At 34.4% G+C, this 19,996-nt stretch overlaps 3 protein-coding genes across 8 annotated transcripts in view; 2 read left to right on the plus strand and 1 right to left on the minus strand.

Annotated features, from left to right (window-relative positions):
• The first annotated feature begins 1,534 nt into the window (after positions 1–1,534).
• LOC107585702 (alpha-N-acetylgalactosaminide alpha-2,6-sialyltransferase 6-like) lies at positions 1,535–6,920 on the plus strand. Of its 4 annotated transcripts, XM_016272832.1 has the most exons (7): positions 1,535–1,620; positions 2,236–2,326; positions 3,038–3,235; positions 4,565–4,974; positions 5,898–6,005; positions 6,164–6,371; positions 6,489–6,920. In XM_016272832.1, the coding sequence occupies exons 2-6, from the start codon at positions 2,303–2,305 to the stop codon at positions 6,348–6,350; spliced, it is 927 nt and encodes a 308-aa protein (XP_016128318.1). In that variant the 5' UTR covers positions 1,535–1,620; positions 2,236–2,302; the 3' UTR covers positions 6,351–6,371; positions 6,489–6,920. The 4 variants fall into 4 exon arrangements, with proteins under 4 accessions (XP_016128318.1, XP_016128315.1, XP_016128319.1 ...); XM_016272829.1 differs by having other exon boundaries at positions 6,164–6,920; XM_016272833.1 differs by having other exon boundaries at positions 3,041–3,235; positions 6,164–6,920.
• A 3,291-nt stretch (positions 6,921–10,211) lies between these two features.
• On the minus strand, positions 10,212–17,659 carry LOC107585703 (putative methyltransferase C9orf114 homolog). 3 transcript variants are annotated; one of them, XM_016272835.1, is made up of 12 exons: positions 17,556–17,659; positions 17,371–17,410; positions 16,156–16,275; positions 14,532–14,691; positions 14,345–14,434; positions 14,212–14,261; positions 13,207–13,337; positions 13,055–13,127; positions 12,821–12,919; positions 12,603–12,705; positions 11,541–11,688; positions 10,212–10,447 (listed from the first exon to the last, which is right to left on the minus strand). In XM_016272835.1, exons 1-12 carry the CDS (start codon positions 17,610–17,612, stop codon positions 10,373–10,375), a joined length of 1,146 nt encoding a protein of 381 aa, XP_016128321.1. In that variant the 5' UTR covers positions 17,613–17,659; the 3' UTR covers positions 10,212–10,372. The 3 variants fall into 3 exon arrangements, with proteins under 3 accessions (XP_016128321.1, XP_016128322.1, XP_016128320.1); XM_016272836.1 differs by lacking the exons at positions 17,371–17,410; positions 17,556–17,659 and adding exons at positions 16,832–16,871; positions 17,017–17,127; XM_016272834.1 differs by lacking the exons at positions 17,371–17,410; positions 17,556–17,659 and adding exons at positions 16,832–16,892; positions 17,017–17,127.
• Positions 17,660–18,964: 1,305 nt separating this feature from the next.
• LOC107585652 (ribosome biogenesis protein NSA2 homolog) overlaps positions 18,965–19,996 on the plus strand; it is a 3,333-nt gene continuing 2,301 nt past the window's right edge. Inside the window, exons 1-2 of the mRNA XM_016272763.1 lie at positions 18,965–19,159; positions 19,257–19,407. Of these exons, the coding sequence (XP_016128249.1) occupies positions 19,092–19,159; positions 19,257–19,407 (219 nt within the window). The 5' untranslated portion in view covers positions 18,965–19,091. The remainder of the gene's footprint in view (positions 19,160–19,256; positions 19,408–19,996) is intronic.

Here is a 19,996-nt window from a genome sequence, read left to right on the forward strand (position 1 = left end):
TTAACAAAACTCAAATTGAATTCAGCTGGACACACTTTCCAGTTTATCACAACAAATGGCCAAGCAAAGCACACGACACTGACAAGGTACGCAAAGGTTACTACACACTGATCTGCTTTAACCACTATAGACTGCTGGTCTGCTGTAAACTCAAGCTTAGAGAGAACTCACTAACAGCATATTCCACTTCCTGTCACACACTGAACTTGCTCAGATCTTGCCGTTTACTTAGCAGATGTTACATTAATCTCTCAAATGATTCATTCTGAAAAATCATACAAAATCACTTCATGTATAATGCATGCCATCTGATCGGTGTAAATACGGCAATATCATATTATATAATCTGTGACATATATGCTCAAAACTTATAATACTACATTTAATCACTGCATTCATTTATGCAGAGTTAGATGTGGTAATATTTTAAGTAATATTAAAAATGTATATTTTTATTCGTTTGAATCCAGCAGAATACAACACCATTTTTTGACACTGATGTTTTTATGATTAACACTGTAATTTTCTAATACTTCTTAGCAAGATGTTTTTTAAGCATTTAACATTCTCATCTCATCGACAAAATTATGTCCATTTCTTCCCAGAAAACTCGGCTTTTCTTTTTACATTTTGCTTTGATTGCACTTTTTATTTGATTATTTTATGTGTGTGTTTCTAGAGAATTTTATCATTCACCACCTAACCCAAGATTTTTACTTAAAAAGGTTTTCTGTACTGTGCTTTTATGATTATAAACATTTATTTTTGTATTTATTCCAAAGGGCAAAATGTTACTGCTGAGCCAAACTCTATTATTTTCTGTATTGCATGCATGTGTTCGCTTAAGATGGTTTTTGGTGCTTATCTTAGCAATGTTTATCTTTTTCATATATTAACCCGAGAGAATCTAACTGCATTTGTAGATTAATATATAATGAGGTCACATTATGGATTAATATCATACGATGATATTTAATATAATGTGTTTTTTTACATTACATTGTGTCTTATTTTTTTAGCTATGTGTTTTTAATTTAAGATATTCTTACACACATAATTTGGTGTAGATTATCTTGCTCTATATCTGAAATTTAAATTGGCAGTTAATAAACTTAGCAGTATTGTAATTTAATGTGTATGTGGTTTGTATTGCCTTTTCTGTCAATTTACTATATATATATGTTTTAGATAAAAATGTTTAGTGTTATTAAAAAAAGTGTCTTCTGCTCATCAAGGCTGCATTTATTTGATCCAAAATACAGAAAAACAACTTCAATATTGTGAAATGTTTTTTTACAATTAAAATAAGTTTCCTATTTGATTACATGTTAAAATGTAATTTATCTCTGTGATCACAGCTGTATTTTCAGTGTCACGTGATCTTCAGAAATCATTCAGATTATCAGTGTTGAGTTTCTCTCTCATCGCGTCCGCAGCGTGTGGGAGCGTTTTGATTGGTCGATTCGGTACTGGCGTCATGAGCGGCTTCAGTAATGTGCGGCGCATGCGCACTCGCTTCTTCGGCGGAGCTGATTATGAGGCGGCGGAGGGATTGATGATGATGATGAAGAAGATGATGCTCGGATTCAACAGCATCCAGAATAAAGCCCTGACGCATCGGTAAGAATCGTCGTCTGCTTGTGTTGTCACGCGCCGTCAATCGGTTTATTCTGCTTTCTCCCGATGATAGCAGCAGCTTACATGAGCATCACACACACATGCTTTATGATGTGTTTTCATCAACGCAGGTGCATAATAATGTGTGTGAAAAATGCATTTTGATTTGCAAGACTGTACATATATTAGTTTATCTCGGGTAAATGGCCTTTGTAGTTTTAAAGAGGCCCTGGAGGTGTGACTTCTTGTATCAGATTTTAATATATATTTGTTGCAGTATGCTGTTCAGACCAAAATATTGGATTTTTCCAACAAATAAATACATATTTAGGCTCTGCTCGTGTCTTAGCTTCATAACCTGATTTATATTTAAAGGAACTGGTGTCAGGTTTCAGTGTCCTGGGTGTTTGTCTCCTGCCAGATTAAATATTAAATTATTTTCTTGTGTGATTGACTGCCGATTGCATGGACAAGCTGTTGTTTTTTTGTGTGTGCATTTGATTCATATTTCTATAAAGCATGGCTTGTGTAAATCCATGGGAAATGGGTTCTTAAAATACCTCTGCATGTGATTTCTGAATATGTTTGAACAGAATTGGTATATAATTGGTGTTACAGGTGTGGGTGTTTTTTGGCACTCTCTCTAGGCATGAGCACTGAACCCTGATAGAAGAGCAGCAGGAGAATGAGACTGCGGGTTGTAGATAAAGTGAGTAGAAAAACCCTTAAAAAATATGTTTCGAAATCATTTACACAACTGGTCCGAAGTTTGGATTAATTCGAATTTTGAAATGCTTTTGAAAGAAGTCTCTTACAATACATTTAGGATTACATTTCAAAATATATTAAAATAGAAAACAGTTGTTTGAAATTGTAATATTTCACAATATTACAGTTTTTACTGTATTTTTTATCAAATAAATACTTTTCAAATTTTTTTTTAATTATAATACACACGCACACACACACACACATATATGTATATATATATATATATATAGAAATAATGTATGTATATTAGACTGTTTCTCCACTTTTTTGTATGTGTATTGTTTGTTCGCGCTTTCCAGATTTAAAACAAATAAAACATTTGCATTTAACTTAAAATTTAACATTCTATCAACACTGTTAGATGCATTTATTATGCCATAAATCTAAAATAAAGTACTCAGCATTCAGTAATCAATATAAAATACCTGCGTGATTTTTGTATTTCAAGGAACATTAAATTTGTATAATATTTAAATACACTCTAATAAAACATATAGCAAAACATACAGATAATGCTCATATAAAAAGCTTAAAAGTGTCTTTTGCATGTGAAATGATCGATGCTAATCTGATTTCCTCCAGTGTTTATGTATGAAGTGACTGTCAGTCATTGGTCGGTAAGCTGATGAGCTCATCTGTGTTTCCTCAGCAGTGGCAGCAGGGGCAGCGGATGGTGATTTATGGGGCGGTCTTCCTCATCATGACCCTCCTCATCCTCTACAGCTCCAACAGCTCAGCTGATCTTTACAGCCCCTTTAAAGTCAACGAGTTTCGCCACGCCGTCAAACACACCAACCTCAAGAAATGGGCCGGGAAGGAGGGATACGCTCCTGTTTACGGCAACAAGGTGCTGCCAAAACTTTTACAAATAATATTTCTAACCCATCCAGTAAAAAAAAAAAAAATTATATATATATATATATATATATTAGTGCTGTCAAACGATTAATCGTGATTAATCGCATCCAAAATAGAAGTTTTTTGTTTATATATGTGTGTGTACTGTTTATTTATTATGTATATATAAATACACACACATGCATGTATATATTTAAGAAAAATATGTTGTTTTTATATTAAATATATTTATATATATAATATAAATTATATAAATATATGCATGTAAATATTTTCTAAATATATACTGTGTGTATTTATATATACACAGTACACACAGATATATTACGCAAACAAAAACTTTTATCTTGGATGCGATTAATCGCAATTAATCAGTTGACAGCACTAATATATATATATATATATAGAGAGAGAGAGAGAGAGAGAGAGAGAGAGAGAGAGAGAGAAGAAAAATATGTTGTTTTTATATTAAATATATTTATATATATAATATAAATTATATAAATATATGCATGTAAATATTTTCTAAATATATACTGTGTGTATTTATATATACACAGTACACACAGATATATTACGCAAACAAAAACTTTTATCTTGGATGCGATTAATCGCAATTAATCAGTTGACAGCACTAATATATATATATATATATAGAGAGAGAGAGAGAGAGAGAGAGAGAGATGCTGTAAATATCACAGCTAAAGTGAATACCAATTTAAAGTTTTTCTTATAAACATTCTTCTTGTAAACCTCCATCTTAAAATATATCTTGGGTGAATGCAAAATGTATTAAAAAAAATAAAATTGTATTCATATACATATGTTTACTTTGAAAATGAATGAAAAATCAATATAAAACGTAAAATAAATAAAAACAAAAACAAAATAAAAGCATTTGTCCAAAAAAAAATGTATTAAGAAATTAAGTACATTAAATATATAATTAATTAAAAACAATGAAAAATAAAAAAATAACAATTTTAAAAAAATTATATTAATTAATTAAATATGTAAATATATTTTAACATCTATATTAGCTTTATTATTTTTGACCAATTTTTGTATATTTTGAAATATATTTAAAAATACATCTGATATATTATTTGCTGAATGGAAAGAAACACTTGAAGCCTTCATTAAATTATGGATTAATAGCTAATTAATCAAATAATTAATGATAATGATTAATAAAAAGAATTGAAATAAATTAGAAAAAAAATAATATATAATAAATATATATATTATTTGCTATATGGCAAAATGCAGTAGAATTTTTAAATGCCGGCTCACGTAAGTTGCTGCATTGTTGTTTCAGAGCATGAGCCTGCACTGCCGTCAGTGTGCGTTAGTGACCAGCTCTAGTCACATGTTGGGGACTCACGCCGGAGACGAGATCGACCGTACAGAGTGTGTCATCCGCATGAACGACGCTCCAACCTCCGGCTACGAATCAGACGTGGGGAACCGGACCAGCGTGCGCGTCGTGGCTCATTCCAGCGTATTCCGTGTGGTTCGCAAACCCGCCGAGTTCCTCAATCGCTCAGAGAGCCATGCCATCATATTCTGGGGCCCGTCGACGAAGATCGGCCGCGACGCGAAGGGAACGCTGTACCGGCTGATCCAGAGAGTCAGTATGACCTACAGTAACCTGTCCTTCTTCTTCATCTCACCCGGCAAAATGCAGAGGTTCGACACGCTCTTTCAGAAAGAGACCGGCCGAGACAGGTAAGCACGTCACTTCCTTTGGGTACTTTAATTTGAACATGTTTATGTATGTATTTTTTTTTTTTTTTCAATGTTATTTTAATTGTTACTATAATATTCAAATGCATCCCACATATTTGTTGTACTTCAAAGATGAATGTACACATAACTTGTTTGTTTACAGGTAAGCTACCTTTTAATTTAGGGCACCATGAAATCGCTTATTTTCCCCAAATTCTTAGTTTTCCCTTTTTTTCTGGATTTTGTGTTTTACGATTTAATACAAAGTTATCTTCAAAAATAGTGTCTAATGAAATTAATTTACAAAACAATTGAATAATTTATAAACAATTGAATCGATCTTTTAAAATGTGATGAAATGAGAACAATTTTTATTTTCATTGTATTCATCAAAAACAGAACTTGTATACTACAAGTTTACTATTATAGTTCTTGTTAATATTTAAATTAGATTTTATTTTTAAATTCTGTTAAATGTTTAGATTTTTTTTAACATTTTTATTAGTTTGAAATAAAATACGTTTATTTTTTTTATATTTCATTTGTTAATGTATTTTATTTATTTTTGTTGTGTTTTGTTTTTAAATTGTATTTTATTTAATAATAAAACCTACTACAGCATGGTTAAATATATATATCGGTTCTATAATATGTATTAAAATAATAATAATAATAATAATGTGGATTTATTTTTTCAATAAATATCAATATTGATTTATCGCCTAGTTCTAAAACAATCAAATACAACTTTCTTGTATTTTTATATATACAATAGAAATAAAAAATAAATATGGAGAAATTATGTAAGCTTAAATATTAAATTATAATAATTAAATATGTAATTATATTTTAACATTTACAAACATCCCTAAATTGTTCTTTATTGTATTGTTCGAACATTGAAATTGCTATATTTTTCACAGAAAAAAGTCTCAGTCCTGGTTAAGCACCGGCTGGTTTACCATGGTCATTGCCATAGAGATGTGCGACAACATAAAGGTTTATGGGATGGTGCCGCCAAACCATTGTGGGTAAGATGAAATCATTTGACCTTCAAAAGGTGCAGTTTCTCTCGAATGTTGATTGGGCAACAGTACATTTCATCATGTCATTATAAAGCATTATTTTCATTATTTTAGTCTAAGAATGTCTCACTAGAATATAGTCCCTGAAATACAGTTTCCTGTAGGAAGCGTCCTCAGCCCAAACGGATGCCCTATCACTATTACAAACCCAGAGGTCCAGACGAGTGTGTGACGTACCTCCAGAACGAGAGGGGGCGCCGCGGATCACACCACCGCTTCATCACTGAGAAACAGGTGTTTGCGCGCTGGGCCAAGCAGTACAACATCAGCTACAGCCACCCGACGTGGTGAGAAACACATCCAACATGCCTGGTGAGTTGGAGCCAACATGGTGGCTTTCTGTACCTCTGTGACCTTCTGATCCAAAATGGCTACCATTTCAAATTGCCTGCTCAGAACGGCTGCTGGTTTCTCTTTGATCTGGATTAGTGACTGAGCCAAAATGGAGGCCATGCAGGGATCCAGGAACAAGCCAAGGGTGGACAAGCTTAGTTTCCCTTAGAAAAATGAACAGATGATGGAACGTTTCTTGTCTCAAGCGTGACGGTACTGCCGTGAAGCTTTCCTAAGCCTTCTCTTACACAGTTTTTCACCCAGAATCGGTCATTTCTCAGAGAACGAAGGCCTTTTGGATGGAGAATGAAAGAGAAATCCTTTATGTCAGTTGCCAAATAGAAGATTCATTCACATCTCGTGGTACAACCAACACATTTGAATGTTAGTCATGTGAAACTACCAGAGAATAGGAATCAGAATTTAACTACTTCACAAGATTAAGAGTATGTTCTATGGTGTAAATAAGAACTATGTCAATTGTTATTCCAAAAAAAAAAATATTTTTACAAGTTTATATAGTTTTAAAATGCCCTAAACAAGACAAATTACAAGAAAATACTAAAAAAATGGTCATTTTAAATCACATCATTTTCAGATAAATAACACATTTTCTGTACTTTTTGGGAAGGTGTTGAAACGGAGAGCTATTTATGCCTTTATACCTTTATGAATGAAGTTATATGAAACCTGACCAAATGTCAGTCAAAGTTCTAGAACATTCTATAATTCCATTTAATATGGCGCTAGAGCTTCACTGAATCATCCTCTACAAGACACGTCCGGGTCATTTTGCGCCACAAAATTAGAAGAGAAATAAAGAAAACCAGGCCTATATTGAACCATTTACGCGTTTTAAAGTATTTAAACATTTCACAGCCGATTTTCATTACTGATATGAAAATACATTTTAATTGTACGGTACATGTACATTAAAGTATACATTATAGTCATATTTGATGCACTAAATGCAATATATGCTTATTTAAAATAAAGTCAGTATATTGTGATTATTATTACTGTATTATCTAATTATGCAGGAGTGTTGTTATTGTTAGCTATATTACAAATCATTTTCATTATTTGAAATGAAGCTGAAAAAAAATTAAAATCTGATAAAAACGTACATTTTAAAAAAACTTTATGAAAGTTTTAAATGTTGCTTTGGCAAATAACCGAAATGAGTTTGTTGAATTCCTTTCGAAAGTGAACCTTTTACATTTTTAATGCTAGATTTTTAAAAATGACTAAAACTGAAATTAAAATAAATTAAATAGAAATATTAAAAAGGCTAATAACATACACAACAAAATTAATCAAACGTAAACTAAAATTAAAACGAAAACTCAAAATATAAAAATAAAAGCCAATTAAAATATTACAAGAAAAACTTAAATGAAAATGAGAAATGTTGCCGTAACTAACTAAAATAAGGTTAAGTACTAAAATGACTAAAACTGAAATAAAAAAATAAAGCCAAACAGAAAATACTTCAACATATAATAACTAAGGACATTTGCAAAACATATTACTGGACCTAAAATAGGCATAATGTTAAAAATAATTTCTTCCTTTTCTTTTGATTATGGGGTGAAATATGACCCGGATATATCATATAACCCAAGACGTAAACGAAATGTACTATTATTCATAACCAACACCAAAAATCACTAACATACTGTGTCGCCGTTTATAATGTGTCGAGGCCTTTCAATTTATTATGACCTTTTTACCAAGTAGTCGTAATGTTATTGATCAGTTGTACAACTTGAATTTCTCTGGCTACAGCTGTTAGTGTATATCACGCTATGACTCGCTTCTGTTTCCAAATGAGTATTTCATATGACTGTTGTAAATGCTCTGCTCTCATTGGACGACGCTGTTTCCGGCACTGTGCTTTCATTGGAGAACTCAAGTTGTCACTGGTAATGGGTAGTGGTAGTCTGGTTAACGTATGTGCTGCTTTGAATGTCTTGCCTTTGATTTGTACAAACCCCATAAATAACACAACTGCTCGGATTCGTTTGCATTAAAGAAATAGTTCACCCAGAAATCTGGACCTAAAATAGGCATAATGTTAAAAATAATTTCTTCCTTTTCTTTTGATTATGGGGTGAAATATGACCCGGATATATCATATAACCCAAGACGTAAACGAAATGTACTATTATTCATAACCAACACCAAAAATCACTAACATACTGTGTCGCCGTTTATAATGTGTCGAGGCCTTTCAATTTATTATGACCTTTTTACCAAGTAGTCGTAATGTTATTGATCAGTTGTACAACTTGAATTTCTCTGGCTACAGCTGTTAGTGTATATCACGCTATGACTCGCTTCTGTTTCCAAATGAGTATTTCATATGACTGTTGTAAATGCTCTGCTCTCATTGGACGACGCTGTTTCGGCACTGTGCTTTCATTGGAGAACTCAAGTTGTCACTGGTAATGGGTAGTGGTAGTCTGGTTAACGTATGTGCTGCTTTGAATGTCTTGCCTTTGATTTGTACAAACCCCATAAATAACACAACTGCTCGGATTCGTTTGCATTAAAGAAATAGTTCACCCAGAAAGGAACAGTTCTGAACAGTTACTCACCCTCAGGCCATCCAAGATGTAGATGAGTTTGTTTCTTCATCAGGTTTGGAGAAATGTAGCATTGCATCACTTTGCATCACTTGCTCACCAGTGGATGCTCTGCAGTGAATGGGTGCCGTCAGAATGAGAGTCCAAACAGCTGATAAAAACATCACAATAATCCACAAGTAATCCACACCTCTCCAGTCCACCAGTTAATGTCTTGAGAAGCCAAAAGCTGTGTGTTTGTAAGAAACAAATCCATAATTAAGATGTTTTTAAAACTTAAACCATTGCTTCTAGCTAAAGCATATACAGTCCATAATCCATAATAACGTTTCCTCCAGTGAAAAAGTCCATCCTGTGTTGTCCTCTCACAGCATAATTGTTTAGAAGTGTTTTGGCTTGTAAACGGTGCTTGATCTGTGCAGATTTCTCTCCTGGTTCTGACAAGATGACATTTCACTGAAAAAGCAATATTATGTATAGAGGACTCATATTTTAGCCAAAAGCAAAGGTTTGAAGTTAAAATGTCTTAATGATGGATTTGTTTCTTGCAAACATGCAGCTTTTTGCTTCACAAGATGTTAACTGATGGACTGGAGTGGTGTGGATTATTGTGATGTTTTTATCAGCTGTTTGGACTCTCATTCTGACGGCACCCATTCACTGCAGAGCATCCACTGCTGAGCAAGTGATGGAATGCTACATTTCTCCAAACCTGATGAAGAAACAAACTCATCCACATCTTGGATGACCTGAGGGTGAGGACATTTTCAGCATATTTTCATTTGTGGGTGAACGTGCATCACCAAATGATGCTCATATCGCCTCTAATCATCAAGTGTCAAAAATCAACAAGCATGAGAAGAACTTATAGTTTTGAATGACATATTTCATTGTAAACATCCCAAGTATTTCTCATTTTCAAGTCCTGCTCGATAATAATCTCAGTTATCACCCATAATGTCGAGTGTTTTTTCTTCATTCATTTCGTTATTTAAAATCGGCCATCTGCCCGAGCACAAGAGCAGAGGGATTGTGGGTAAAAACCATCTGGGGCATTTGTATGAAGATGCTTTAACTCTGGAAGGGTCGCAGACTGAAATCAGTATTATTATGATGATAATTATTACTCATGACTGCAGTGATTTGACAGTATGAGCTGACTGTTTTGCTCATTGTGAATGTTCTTTACATGCCTGTCTGAAAAAATAAACGTATACATTTGAAAACAGACTTGAGTTTCATGATTTGTTTGTTTATAGTTATAAACACGATATGCATGACAGTTTAGTGAGACAAAACTAATATTTCAATACAAAATGATTCACAATAACGTACATTGTTTAGGTCTTGACAGCTGTACTTCCTGTGGTTCTGCAAATGTACTTCCTGTGGTCATCCTTTGAATTGGTCTGGAAACACAGCTGCGATTTTCTGCCTGAGTCCTGATAAACTGATTAATATGGCCTCCTGTATGAAAGAGAAAAACATTTACTTCATTTCAACTGAACAGAATGATAACTATAGCGATTGCCATCCACATCAACACATGATAAGGTCTCGTTTATTACAAGCATATGCCGCAGTTTTTGTCATCTGCCACTTTAAATGCTTACGCTCTGATTCTGACTGACTGTCAATGTTTTTATCATTCATCAGCTGGAAAAAAATGAAAGTGACATTTTTCGTCTGTGTCGTTATAGTAAAATGCACAATATATGCACATAAGTAAAGTATACACCATAGTAGTATTTGTTGCAGCGACTGTTAGTGCCGACTATATATTATGATTTTAATTACTGCATTATCAAGCTGGAGTGTTGTTACTGTTAACAAAAAGTATTTTTTTTTAAATCATTAATTGAAATTGCTGAAATAAAAATATTAGGGGGAAAAAAAAAACTAATGAAAATTAGAAATGTTCCCTTAACTAAGTGAAATAAAAAAAAGTTCAAGTTGAAGTAATAAAATGATGTAAAAAGCTGAAATAAGAAGCCCAAAAAAAATATTTTTTAAAAATCACAAAACTGACAAAAGCACATGACTAAATTTAATACAGCTTAAATTAACAAAATATAAAAGCTCATTCAAAATTGTAATAAATACTGCAATAGTATATAAACAATACTAAAATAACACGTATGCAAAAGGAATGTAATAGGATTTATTGATAGAATTAGAATGAAAAACATCTTTCTGGACCTAAAATGTAAAATATAATTTCTTTTTTTCTTCATTTGTATTTTTCCTTAGATTGACAATTCTTTGTGAGCTTAACCTAACAAATAAACAAAATGTACTAGATTTATAATTGTCATCAACAATCACAAACTTTAGTTGTAGTGTGGACTTTCTATAGTCTTATAGAATTAGAGTGATTTTTTAAAAACTTTATAGTTATAATAATTTCTTTGCTGTGAACAGGCCTTTAAACAAGAAAACATGAACTTTGCCCAAAAAGGATTCTAGGGTAAAAAGATGTCATTTTCACTATAACAAGGTTTTGTTCAAAAGAAAACGTTTCCATATGGACCCCTTGATATAAATGCATGTTCTGTCTCACCTCGGTGCGGATGGTGCGACTGCCCTGCCCCCGACAGGTGTTGAGGTAAAGGTCAAAGAGCACGCTGGGATCAGTGATGTTCAGGTTCTCATCGGCATCAACACTCGCTTCTAAACCCTGAAGACCTCCGAACACCACCAGCATACGCCTGATAGAAAACAACATTGAGCTTTATTTCTCACAGAATATTTAAAGGAATAGTTCACCCAAAAATGAAAACATACTCACCCTCAGGTCATCCAAGATGTAGATGAGTTTGTTTTTTCATCAGATTTGGAAAAATGTAGCATTGCATCACTTGCTCACCAATGGATCCTCTGCAGTGAATGGGTGCCGTCAGAATGAGAATCCAAACAGCTGATAAAAACATCACAATAATCCACAAGTAATCAACACCACTCCAGTCCATCAGTTAATGTCTAGAGAAGCCGAAAGCTGTGTGTCTGTAAGAAACAAATCCATCAAGACATTAAACGGCAAAAATACGATTCCACAATACTGCTTCCTCCATTGAAAAAGTCATCTGGTCTGAATCAGGAGGGAAATCTGCACAGATTAAGCACCGTTTAAAAGCCAAAACAGCTCTAAACAAACACGTGGGTAGATTTTGATGTGAGAGGACAACAGGAGATAGACTTTTTCACTGGAGGAAGCGTTACTATGAATTATGGACTCATATTTTGTCCAGAAGTGATGACTTGAAGTTAAAAAACTCTTAATGATGGATTTGTTTCCTACAAACATGCAGCTTTTGTCTTCTCAAGACATTAACTGGTGGACTGGACTGGATTGGATGACTTGTGGATTATTGTGATGTTTTTATCAGCTGTTTGGACTCTCATTCTGACGGCACCCATTCACTGCAGAGGATCCATTGGTGAGCAAGTGATGCAATGCTACATTTCTCCAAATCTGATGAAGAAACAAACTCATCCACATCTTGGATGGCCTCAGAGTGAGGACATTTTCAGCTATTTTTTTTTATTTTTGGGTGATCTATTGCTTTAAATACATTCATCAGCATTAAAATAAGACATGGACATAAACTTGTGCAAAACTCACTTGAATGGAGGAAGTGTGACGTGATCTACGTTTTTTCCTCTCTCTGATGTACCGATGGTCAGATCATATCCATCTTTATACGGACACTCTGTGAACACAGCACCTACACACACACACACATACACACACATACAGAGAGACAATTTTTAGTTGTACTAGTTGATGGAGAGTAAAGGATGAAACGAGGGGAAATAGATGACTAAATGGGCAGAACTCACTGAGACAGGAAGCCAGACGGACGCTGTAGCCCCAGTACAGCCCACCCTCTGTCCTCGGGACGTGAGGAGCCACAACAACACCTTTATACACCTTGCCCTCTGAAAAACACAGGGTTCAGATATACGTCACAGAAATGTCTGGACAACAGATCTGATGTAATACATCTCTGAAAACCAGTGTTGTTACTGTTAGAGCAAAAAAATAATAATACTGTATGCAGTGTGTGTGTGTACCTTTGTTTTGGCTCTTGTTGAGCTGTACAGTCACTCTCAGTCCAGCTTTTAGCTGTTTATCGATCTGAACTTCCTGTCGACAGAATAGACAGACTGAGATCATGTCCTGTTCAATGAAAGATCAATTAGTTTGTGCGTCTTCAAACACACACCTTCCTCATCCCGCAGTTGACGAAAGACCCTAACCCCGGTTTGCTCGGCTGATTGAGCACCACCCCCTCTCGAAACTCCACCTCCTCATCGATGCGCATGTGATGTGGGCTGTCCAGAGGATTCAACAGACCTTAAAGGAATAATTCACCCAAAAATGAAAATTTGCTGAATATGTCTTCACCCTCAGACTATCCAAGAGGTATATGAGTTTGTTTCTTCATCAGATTTTGAGAAATGTAGCATTCCATCACTTGCTCACCAATGGATGCTCTGCAGTGAATGGGTGCCGACAGAATGAGAGTCCAAACAGCTGATAAAAACATCACAATAATCCACACCACTCCAGTCCATCAGTTAATGTCTTGAGAAGACAAAAGCTGCGTGTTTGTTAGAAACAAATCCATAATTTCAAGGCTATTTTAACTTTAAACTGTTGCTTCTTGCCAAAATACGAGTCCATAATCCATAATATTGCTTCCTTCAGTACAAAAGTCATCTCATCTGAATCAGGAGAGACATATCAAGCACCTTTACAAGCAAAAACACAGTCCAAAACAGCTCTAAACAAATATGTGTGGATTTTGATGTAAGAAACAGGGGATAGACTCGTTATTGGACTCGTATTTTGGCCAGAAGTGACATTTTAAAGTTAAAATTGCCTTGAAATTATGGATTTGTTTCTTACAAACACGCAGCTTTTGGCTTCTCAAGACATTAACTGATGGACTGGAGTGGTGTGGATTATTGCGATGTTTTTATCAGCTGTTTGGACTCTCATTCTGACGGCACCCATTCACTGCAGAGGATCCATTGCTGAGCAAGTGATGCAATGCTACATTTCTCCAAACCTGATGAAGAAACAAACTCATCTACATCTTGGATGACCTGAGAGTGAGGACATTTTCCAGAAATGTTCCTTTTTGGGTGAACTATTCCTTTAAACGCCCAATTAAACTGATTACGCAAACTCTAAAATAAAATCAATATTAGATTCTCATACTCACCAGCAAACTGCAGGTCCTGATGCTTCGGGAAGAAAGATTTCCGCAGATACCTGCACACACAATACATACACAATGCTAAATCTGTTGTCGATGCACACTGATATGATTGAAATGTGATTGTGACGGCACTCACTGTGGACACTCGAGGTATTGCAAGACGCGTGCGAGCTGGACACAGCCCTGGCCTTTCTTACCAATGCCTCTGAAGTCTCCCTCAACGCTCCTGACATATAAAGATAATGTTTTTGAAGTGAGTTCCTGATTATTTCAATAGCCAGCACATAATAATCAGAGACAAAAACTATAAAGTATCAACTTACTTGACGTCCTCCCTCAGCTCATCGAATATGACCACCTCATCCACGCAGAACACAGCGCAGGCCCGGGCGATCTGACCCGCCAGGTACGTGCGAAGCTCTGGTGACTGAGCATTATCCATCACTGAACCGGGCAGAGCCACGCTCAACGTATACAAACGACCTGACAAGACAAATAAGAAAGGTATAGTACTGTACCAGTGTTATTTTAGTATCTTTGATATATTATTATAGACGTGTTATAGTTGTCATTTTGTTGTTTAAAAAAATAAAATGCATATTATATATTTGTATTAATCTAAGTTTTAGTTTGTTTTTGTTTTTTTAAGTGTATCAATATTATTTAATATTATATTTGGCATATTTTCACTAAATGAAAATGAGAAATGTTGGCTTGGCAGAAAACTGAAATAAAATACATTTTTATATTTTATTTCAGTTTTTTTTTTTTTTTTAGTTTTAGTTAACTATAATGTATATCCTGTATAGTACAGTATGTAGTACGGAACAGAGTTTTCAAACCGGGGTCTGTGGAAAAACAGTATAAAAATAAATAAATAAACTAATAAAAATATGATTAAAAAGCATTACAATTAGTGGTCGGCCGATATATCAGCCGATATTTGGCATTTTATAAATATCGGCATCGGCCGATAAGTTTTCCTGTTTGGCCGATGCGTTCGTTATTTTTTTATCTCTTTTTCACTGTCATCGTTAACAGTTCTGTCTAATACGAATAGAAGTCTGTCTAATAATCAGATAGAACGGTTAAACAAAGGAATTCAAATGTATACAAAAAGCATTATAACGATTGCTTTTATATTATTAGTAATAGAAAGGCAAACATTACAATACTTTCTTGTTTGCCGTCAGCATTCAGCAAATATGCATTAATATCATTTAAACACATCTTTGAATGACTAATGAACATTTAATTTCACAAACCTTGGAGAGTTCAGCTTGACTGGAGACGTGCGATCGACAAACTTTAAACTCGTGATTTTAAATTATGCTGCGCTTTATACATTTGCGCACTGCCATATTCATGTCATTTTCACTGTGTGCTGTATGTAAAATGAGTGTTACCTTGGCGTTATTTGAAAAAATATGATTCCCAAAGCACACAAACTTCCCAGAATACTGAGTGCCCTGTTGGTTACGGTGTTTACTTCCTTTTTTACTATATTTTTTATTAAATATTTATATCCATTTTCAAATTTCTTAAATATTAATTAAAATAAATAAATGTATATCGGCCATCAGCCACCCTGCTTTCCAAGATATCGGTATCGGCTGTCAAAAAACCAATATCGGTCGACCACTAATTACAATGATTAAATCATTTTGAAAATGAAATTAATAAATACATACATAACCATGCAATACTATAGTGAGTAGCAAAACCTAAGAATGTAACATTTATATATTATTATTATTTTGAAATGCATGAAACTATAGTTGCCTTTTAAATTTCGGATGGAGGTCCCTCGCACAAGGACGGTCATATTTGGGAGTTTATGGTTTCTAAAAGATTGAAAACCCCTAGTACAGTAAAGTGAGATGTACACGGTCTAGTACACTTACTGCATGAATAAACCAAAGCTCTGATCTCTGCAGTGCTGCTCACCTTTACTTTCCCGCTGTTCCTGCTGAACCTGCTGCTCATTTTCCTCCCGTTTCTTCTGCTGCTGTTTCTCCAGCTGCTGGATGAGTTTGCTCTCTTTGCGTTGTCTCTTCTCTTCTTTCTCTAGGGATGAAAGTGCAGACAGCAGCAATGAATTCAGCATTCCAATACTACACTGATATACGAATTTCTGAGGCCTCTAAATGATCAAAACCCGTCGCACACCTTCAGCTCGTGTTTCTGCTGTGAAATCTTTACTGATTTTTATGAAGAAGTAAACATGAGAATAACTTTGATATTGTTAGTAGTATTTCAAGATGAACACTTACTCGACTGAGGTTGATGATGCTTTTTTTTCTTCTTTTTTTTTTTTAAAATCATGTTGAAATGTGAGTATCAAATATGATAATCAGTCTTTTGAGGAACGTTTATCTCTCAGTCATCACTGTATTGCATCGCATTATTTGTTTTGATCATAAAATAAGCATTTAAATAACACAAGACATAACAGTAAGACATATTATTGGGAAATAAAGAGTGACAGCTGATATCTATATGCCATTTATGTGAGTTATACAGTAATGCTTTGATTTACATCACATGCGATCAGAATTGAATCTTAAATGTAGAACATTTTTAACAACATTTGAACTAATTTAACATTTGAACTTTCACTTACTTTGTTCTTTCCATTTCCTCCAGTTTATTCTCTCTTCGCCCTGCAAACACGTGATATTAAACTGGCATAAACAGAGTTTTTTTTACAGATTTAGACCATGAATGTGGCACAAAACCACCTGATAATGTAGATCATTTTTACAATTTCAAATGTATAACGAACACAGTAATATGAAAAACACAAACCTTATTATTTGAGAGATGATTTGTTTTATTTTTCTTCACTGGAGGTTCATCGGCCATGCTGTTCTGTGCGTGTTACACCTACAGTGATCCTCGAGAGAACAAACACTCGAAATATTTAGTTCCTACTGTTTTTCGCAAACACTGAATCAATTGTTATTTATTTAAGTCCTACATTAACAAATATATACTTCATATATATTTATTTTCAGAAAATGTATCAATAATTAATACTCAAAACAGGCGAGGTTTTGCGGTAATGCTTTGATTTACATCACATGCGATCAGAATTGAATCTTAAATGTAGAACATTTTTAACAACATTTGAACTAATTTAACATTTGAACTTTCACTTACTTTGTTCTTTCCATTTCCTCCAGTTTATTCTCTCTTCGCCCTGCAAACACGTGATATTAAACTGGCATAAACAGAGTTTTTTTTACAGATTTAGACCATGAATGTGGCACAAAACCGCCTGATAATGTAGATCATTTTTACAATTTCAAATGTATAACGAACACAGTAATATGAAAAACACAAACCTTATTATTTGAGAGATGATTTGTTTTACTTTTCTTCACTGGAGGTTCATCGGCCATGCTGTTCTGTGCGTGTTACACCTACAGTGATCCTCGAGAGAACAAACACTCGAAATATTTAGTTCCTACTGTTTTTCGCAAACGCTGAATCAATTGTTATTTATTTAAGTCCTACATTAACAAACATATACTTCATATATATTTATTTTCAGAAAATGTATCAATAATTAATACTCAAAACAGGCGAGGTTTTGCGATCGATTTATCGGCCAACATATCGGTTATCGGCTTTCAAAAATAAAGAATAATCGGTTATCGGTATCGGCCAAAATTTTCATATCGGTGCATCCCTAAAAAAAAAATCTTCTCTACAAAATAAACATAATATTGTGTGTGTATATCATTTTTAATATTATATATTTATTTATATTGTATCTATAATGTTTCATATTAGGTAAACGTAACAGTGTAATTATATATGTAATATATATTTATTATAACGTAGAATATAATAATACTGTAAATAAATACACATGCATATGTGTATAAATATTTTTATTTTCTGGTTTAATTTTAGTTGTTGTAAATGTGTTGTGTGTGTGTGTTTGACATTTTTAACAGTTTATGTTTATTTAAATATGTCTACATGGTTTTTATTCATTTTTATTTGAGTTTTATGTTTAGTTATTTTAGTACATCAGGTTAAACCAAATAAAAATGAGAAATGTTGCTTTGGCAAATAACTCAAATCAAATAAGTTTGTGTATATTTTATTCCACTTAACAATCATTTTATTTCAAGTAGCATAGATGTTTTTTTTAATTGATTTGAGTTAGTTGTGATTTTAGTTTAGTTAACTACAATAACTAAAACTATTTTATTATACTATATAATTAGGGTTGCAAAAAGGTGGAACATTTCCAGTAAATTTCGGAAACATTCCAGGATTTTTTTGGGAATATTACAGGGATTTTTGGAAAGTTTCTGGAAATTTTCCACCTCTTTGCAACCCTATATATAATGCCATATAATATATAATACCTTAGTTAAATTATGCAAGACCTATGACTCATTACTGTGAATGTGGTGGTTATAATATTTGTTTTTCATTCAGTGTTGTTATTACAAACCCCAGTGAGTCACATGTTATCTTTATATGTTTATACCACTGTTTGTTTGCACTTTGGTTTGTGATGCGTAACACTTGTTGCATACAGTCATATTTCCCATGACTACCTCTGCATTCAATATAGCTGAATATAGTGAGCTCCGCAAGTTCAGTTCTGCTCATACTGGTGTAGTTTTATATTTGGGTAAACAATGATTTAGCAATGACTGTAATTTGAGAATATGTTACAGAATATTGAGTTTCCAGTTGTGGTTGAACTAGTTTTAAAATGACCCTGTGTCTGTGTCCAGCCGCAGAACGAGCACATCGAGTTACACCGCAAGCGGCATGGCTACCGTCTGGACCACCACGAGAGGAAGAGGAAGAAGGAGAGCCGTGAGGTGCACGAGCGATCGCACAAAGCCAGAAAGATGATCGGCCTCAAAGCCAAACTCTACCACAAACAGAGACACGCCGAGAAGATCCAGATGAAGAAGACGTGAGCGTTACTTACAGTCAGCTTTACTGCAGTTAGAATATAGACAGCAGTGATCAAGGAGGTTTCGCTCAACTATTGTGTGTTTATTTGTGTTCAGCATTAAGATGCACGAGCAGAGGAAGAGCAAACAGAAGGATGATGACAAGACACCGGAAGGGGCGGTGCCAGCTTACCTGCTGGACAGAGAGGGCCAATCACGCGCCAAAGTCCTGTCCAACATGATCAAACAGAAGCGGAAAGAGAAAGCTGTAAGCATCGATTTATGCTATCACACTAAACATTTCAAACCTTGCTAGTGCTGGGCGGTATACCGGCTCATACCGAATACCGGTGTTTATTTTTCTTATGATATGAATTTTAAAATACAGCAATACCGGTTTCGTTTAAATAATGTTCGGAACGCGTTTGGGGGGGGGGGTCTCTATTCACTGTTGCACTGTGGTGAGGGAACAGCTGTATGTGTTACTAAGCATGAAAGTTCTGAAACTGAAGCTGTAGAACTAATAGAACGTGATGACACAGAAGAACTCATCCACAATATCCACATTGACCGCCACAAATATCCACCGCCCCCTGCCATCAGCTCCCGCGTCTCACACACACACACGAGCGTGACTTTAGCACTAGATTTAGCAACTTTCAGACGCTTTTAGCTGCTTTTTCCTGTAGAATATATATACTGACAATCCTAGCGACTTTTTTGGATAAACCTTAGCTATGATTCAGTTGGAAGATTTCGCCAGTGCTGTCCCGCGAACGTGAGGTCTGACTTTCCCGGCGCAGTGTCGTCTCTCTCGGCGTCTGTTCTGTGCAGTGAGTGGCTCGTCAATAAATGAG

This window comes from Sinocyclocheilus grahami, unplaced genomic scaffold (assembly GCF_001515645.1).
Source record: "Sinocyclocheilus grahami isolate Dianchi unplaced genomic scaffold, SAMN03320097.WGS_v1.1 scaffold73.1, whole genome shotgun sequence".
NCBI lineage: Eukaryota > Metazoa > Chordata > Actinopteri > Cypriniformes > Cyprinidae > Sinocyclocheilus > Sinocyclocheilus grahami.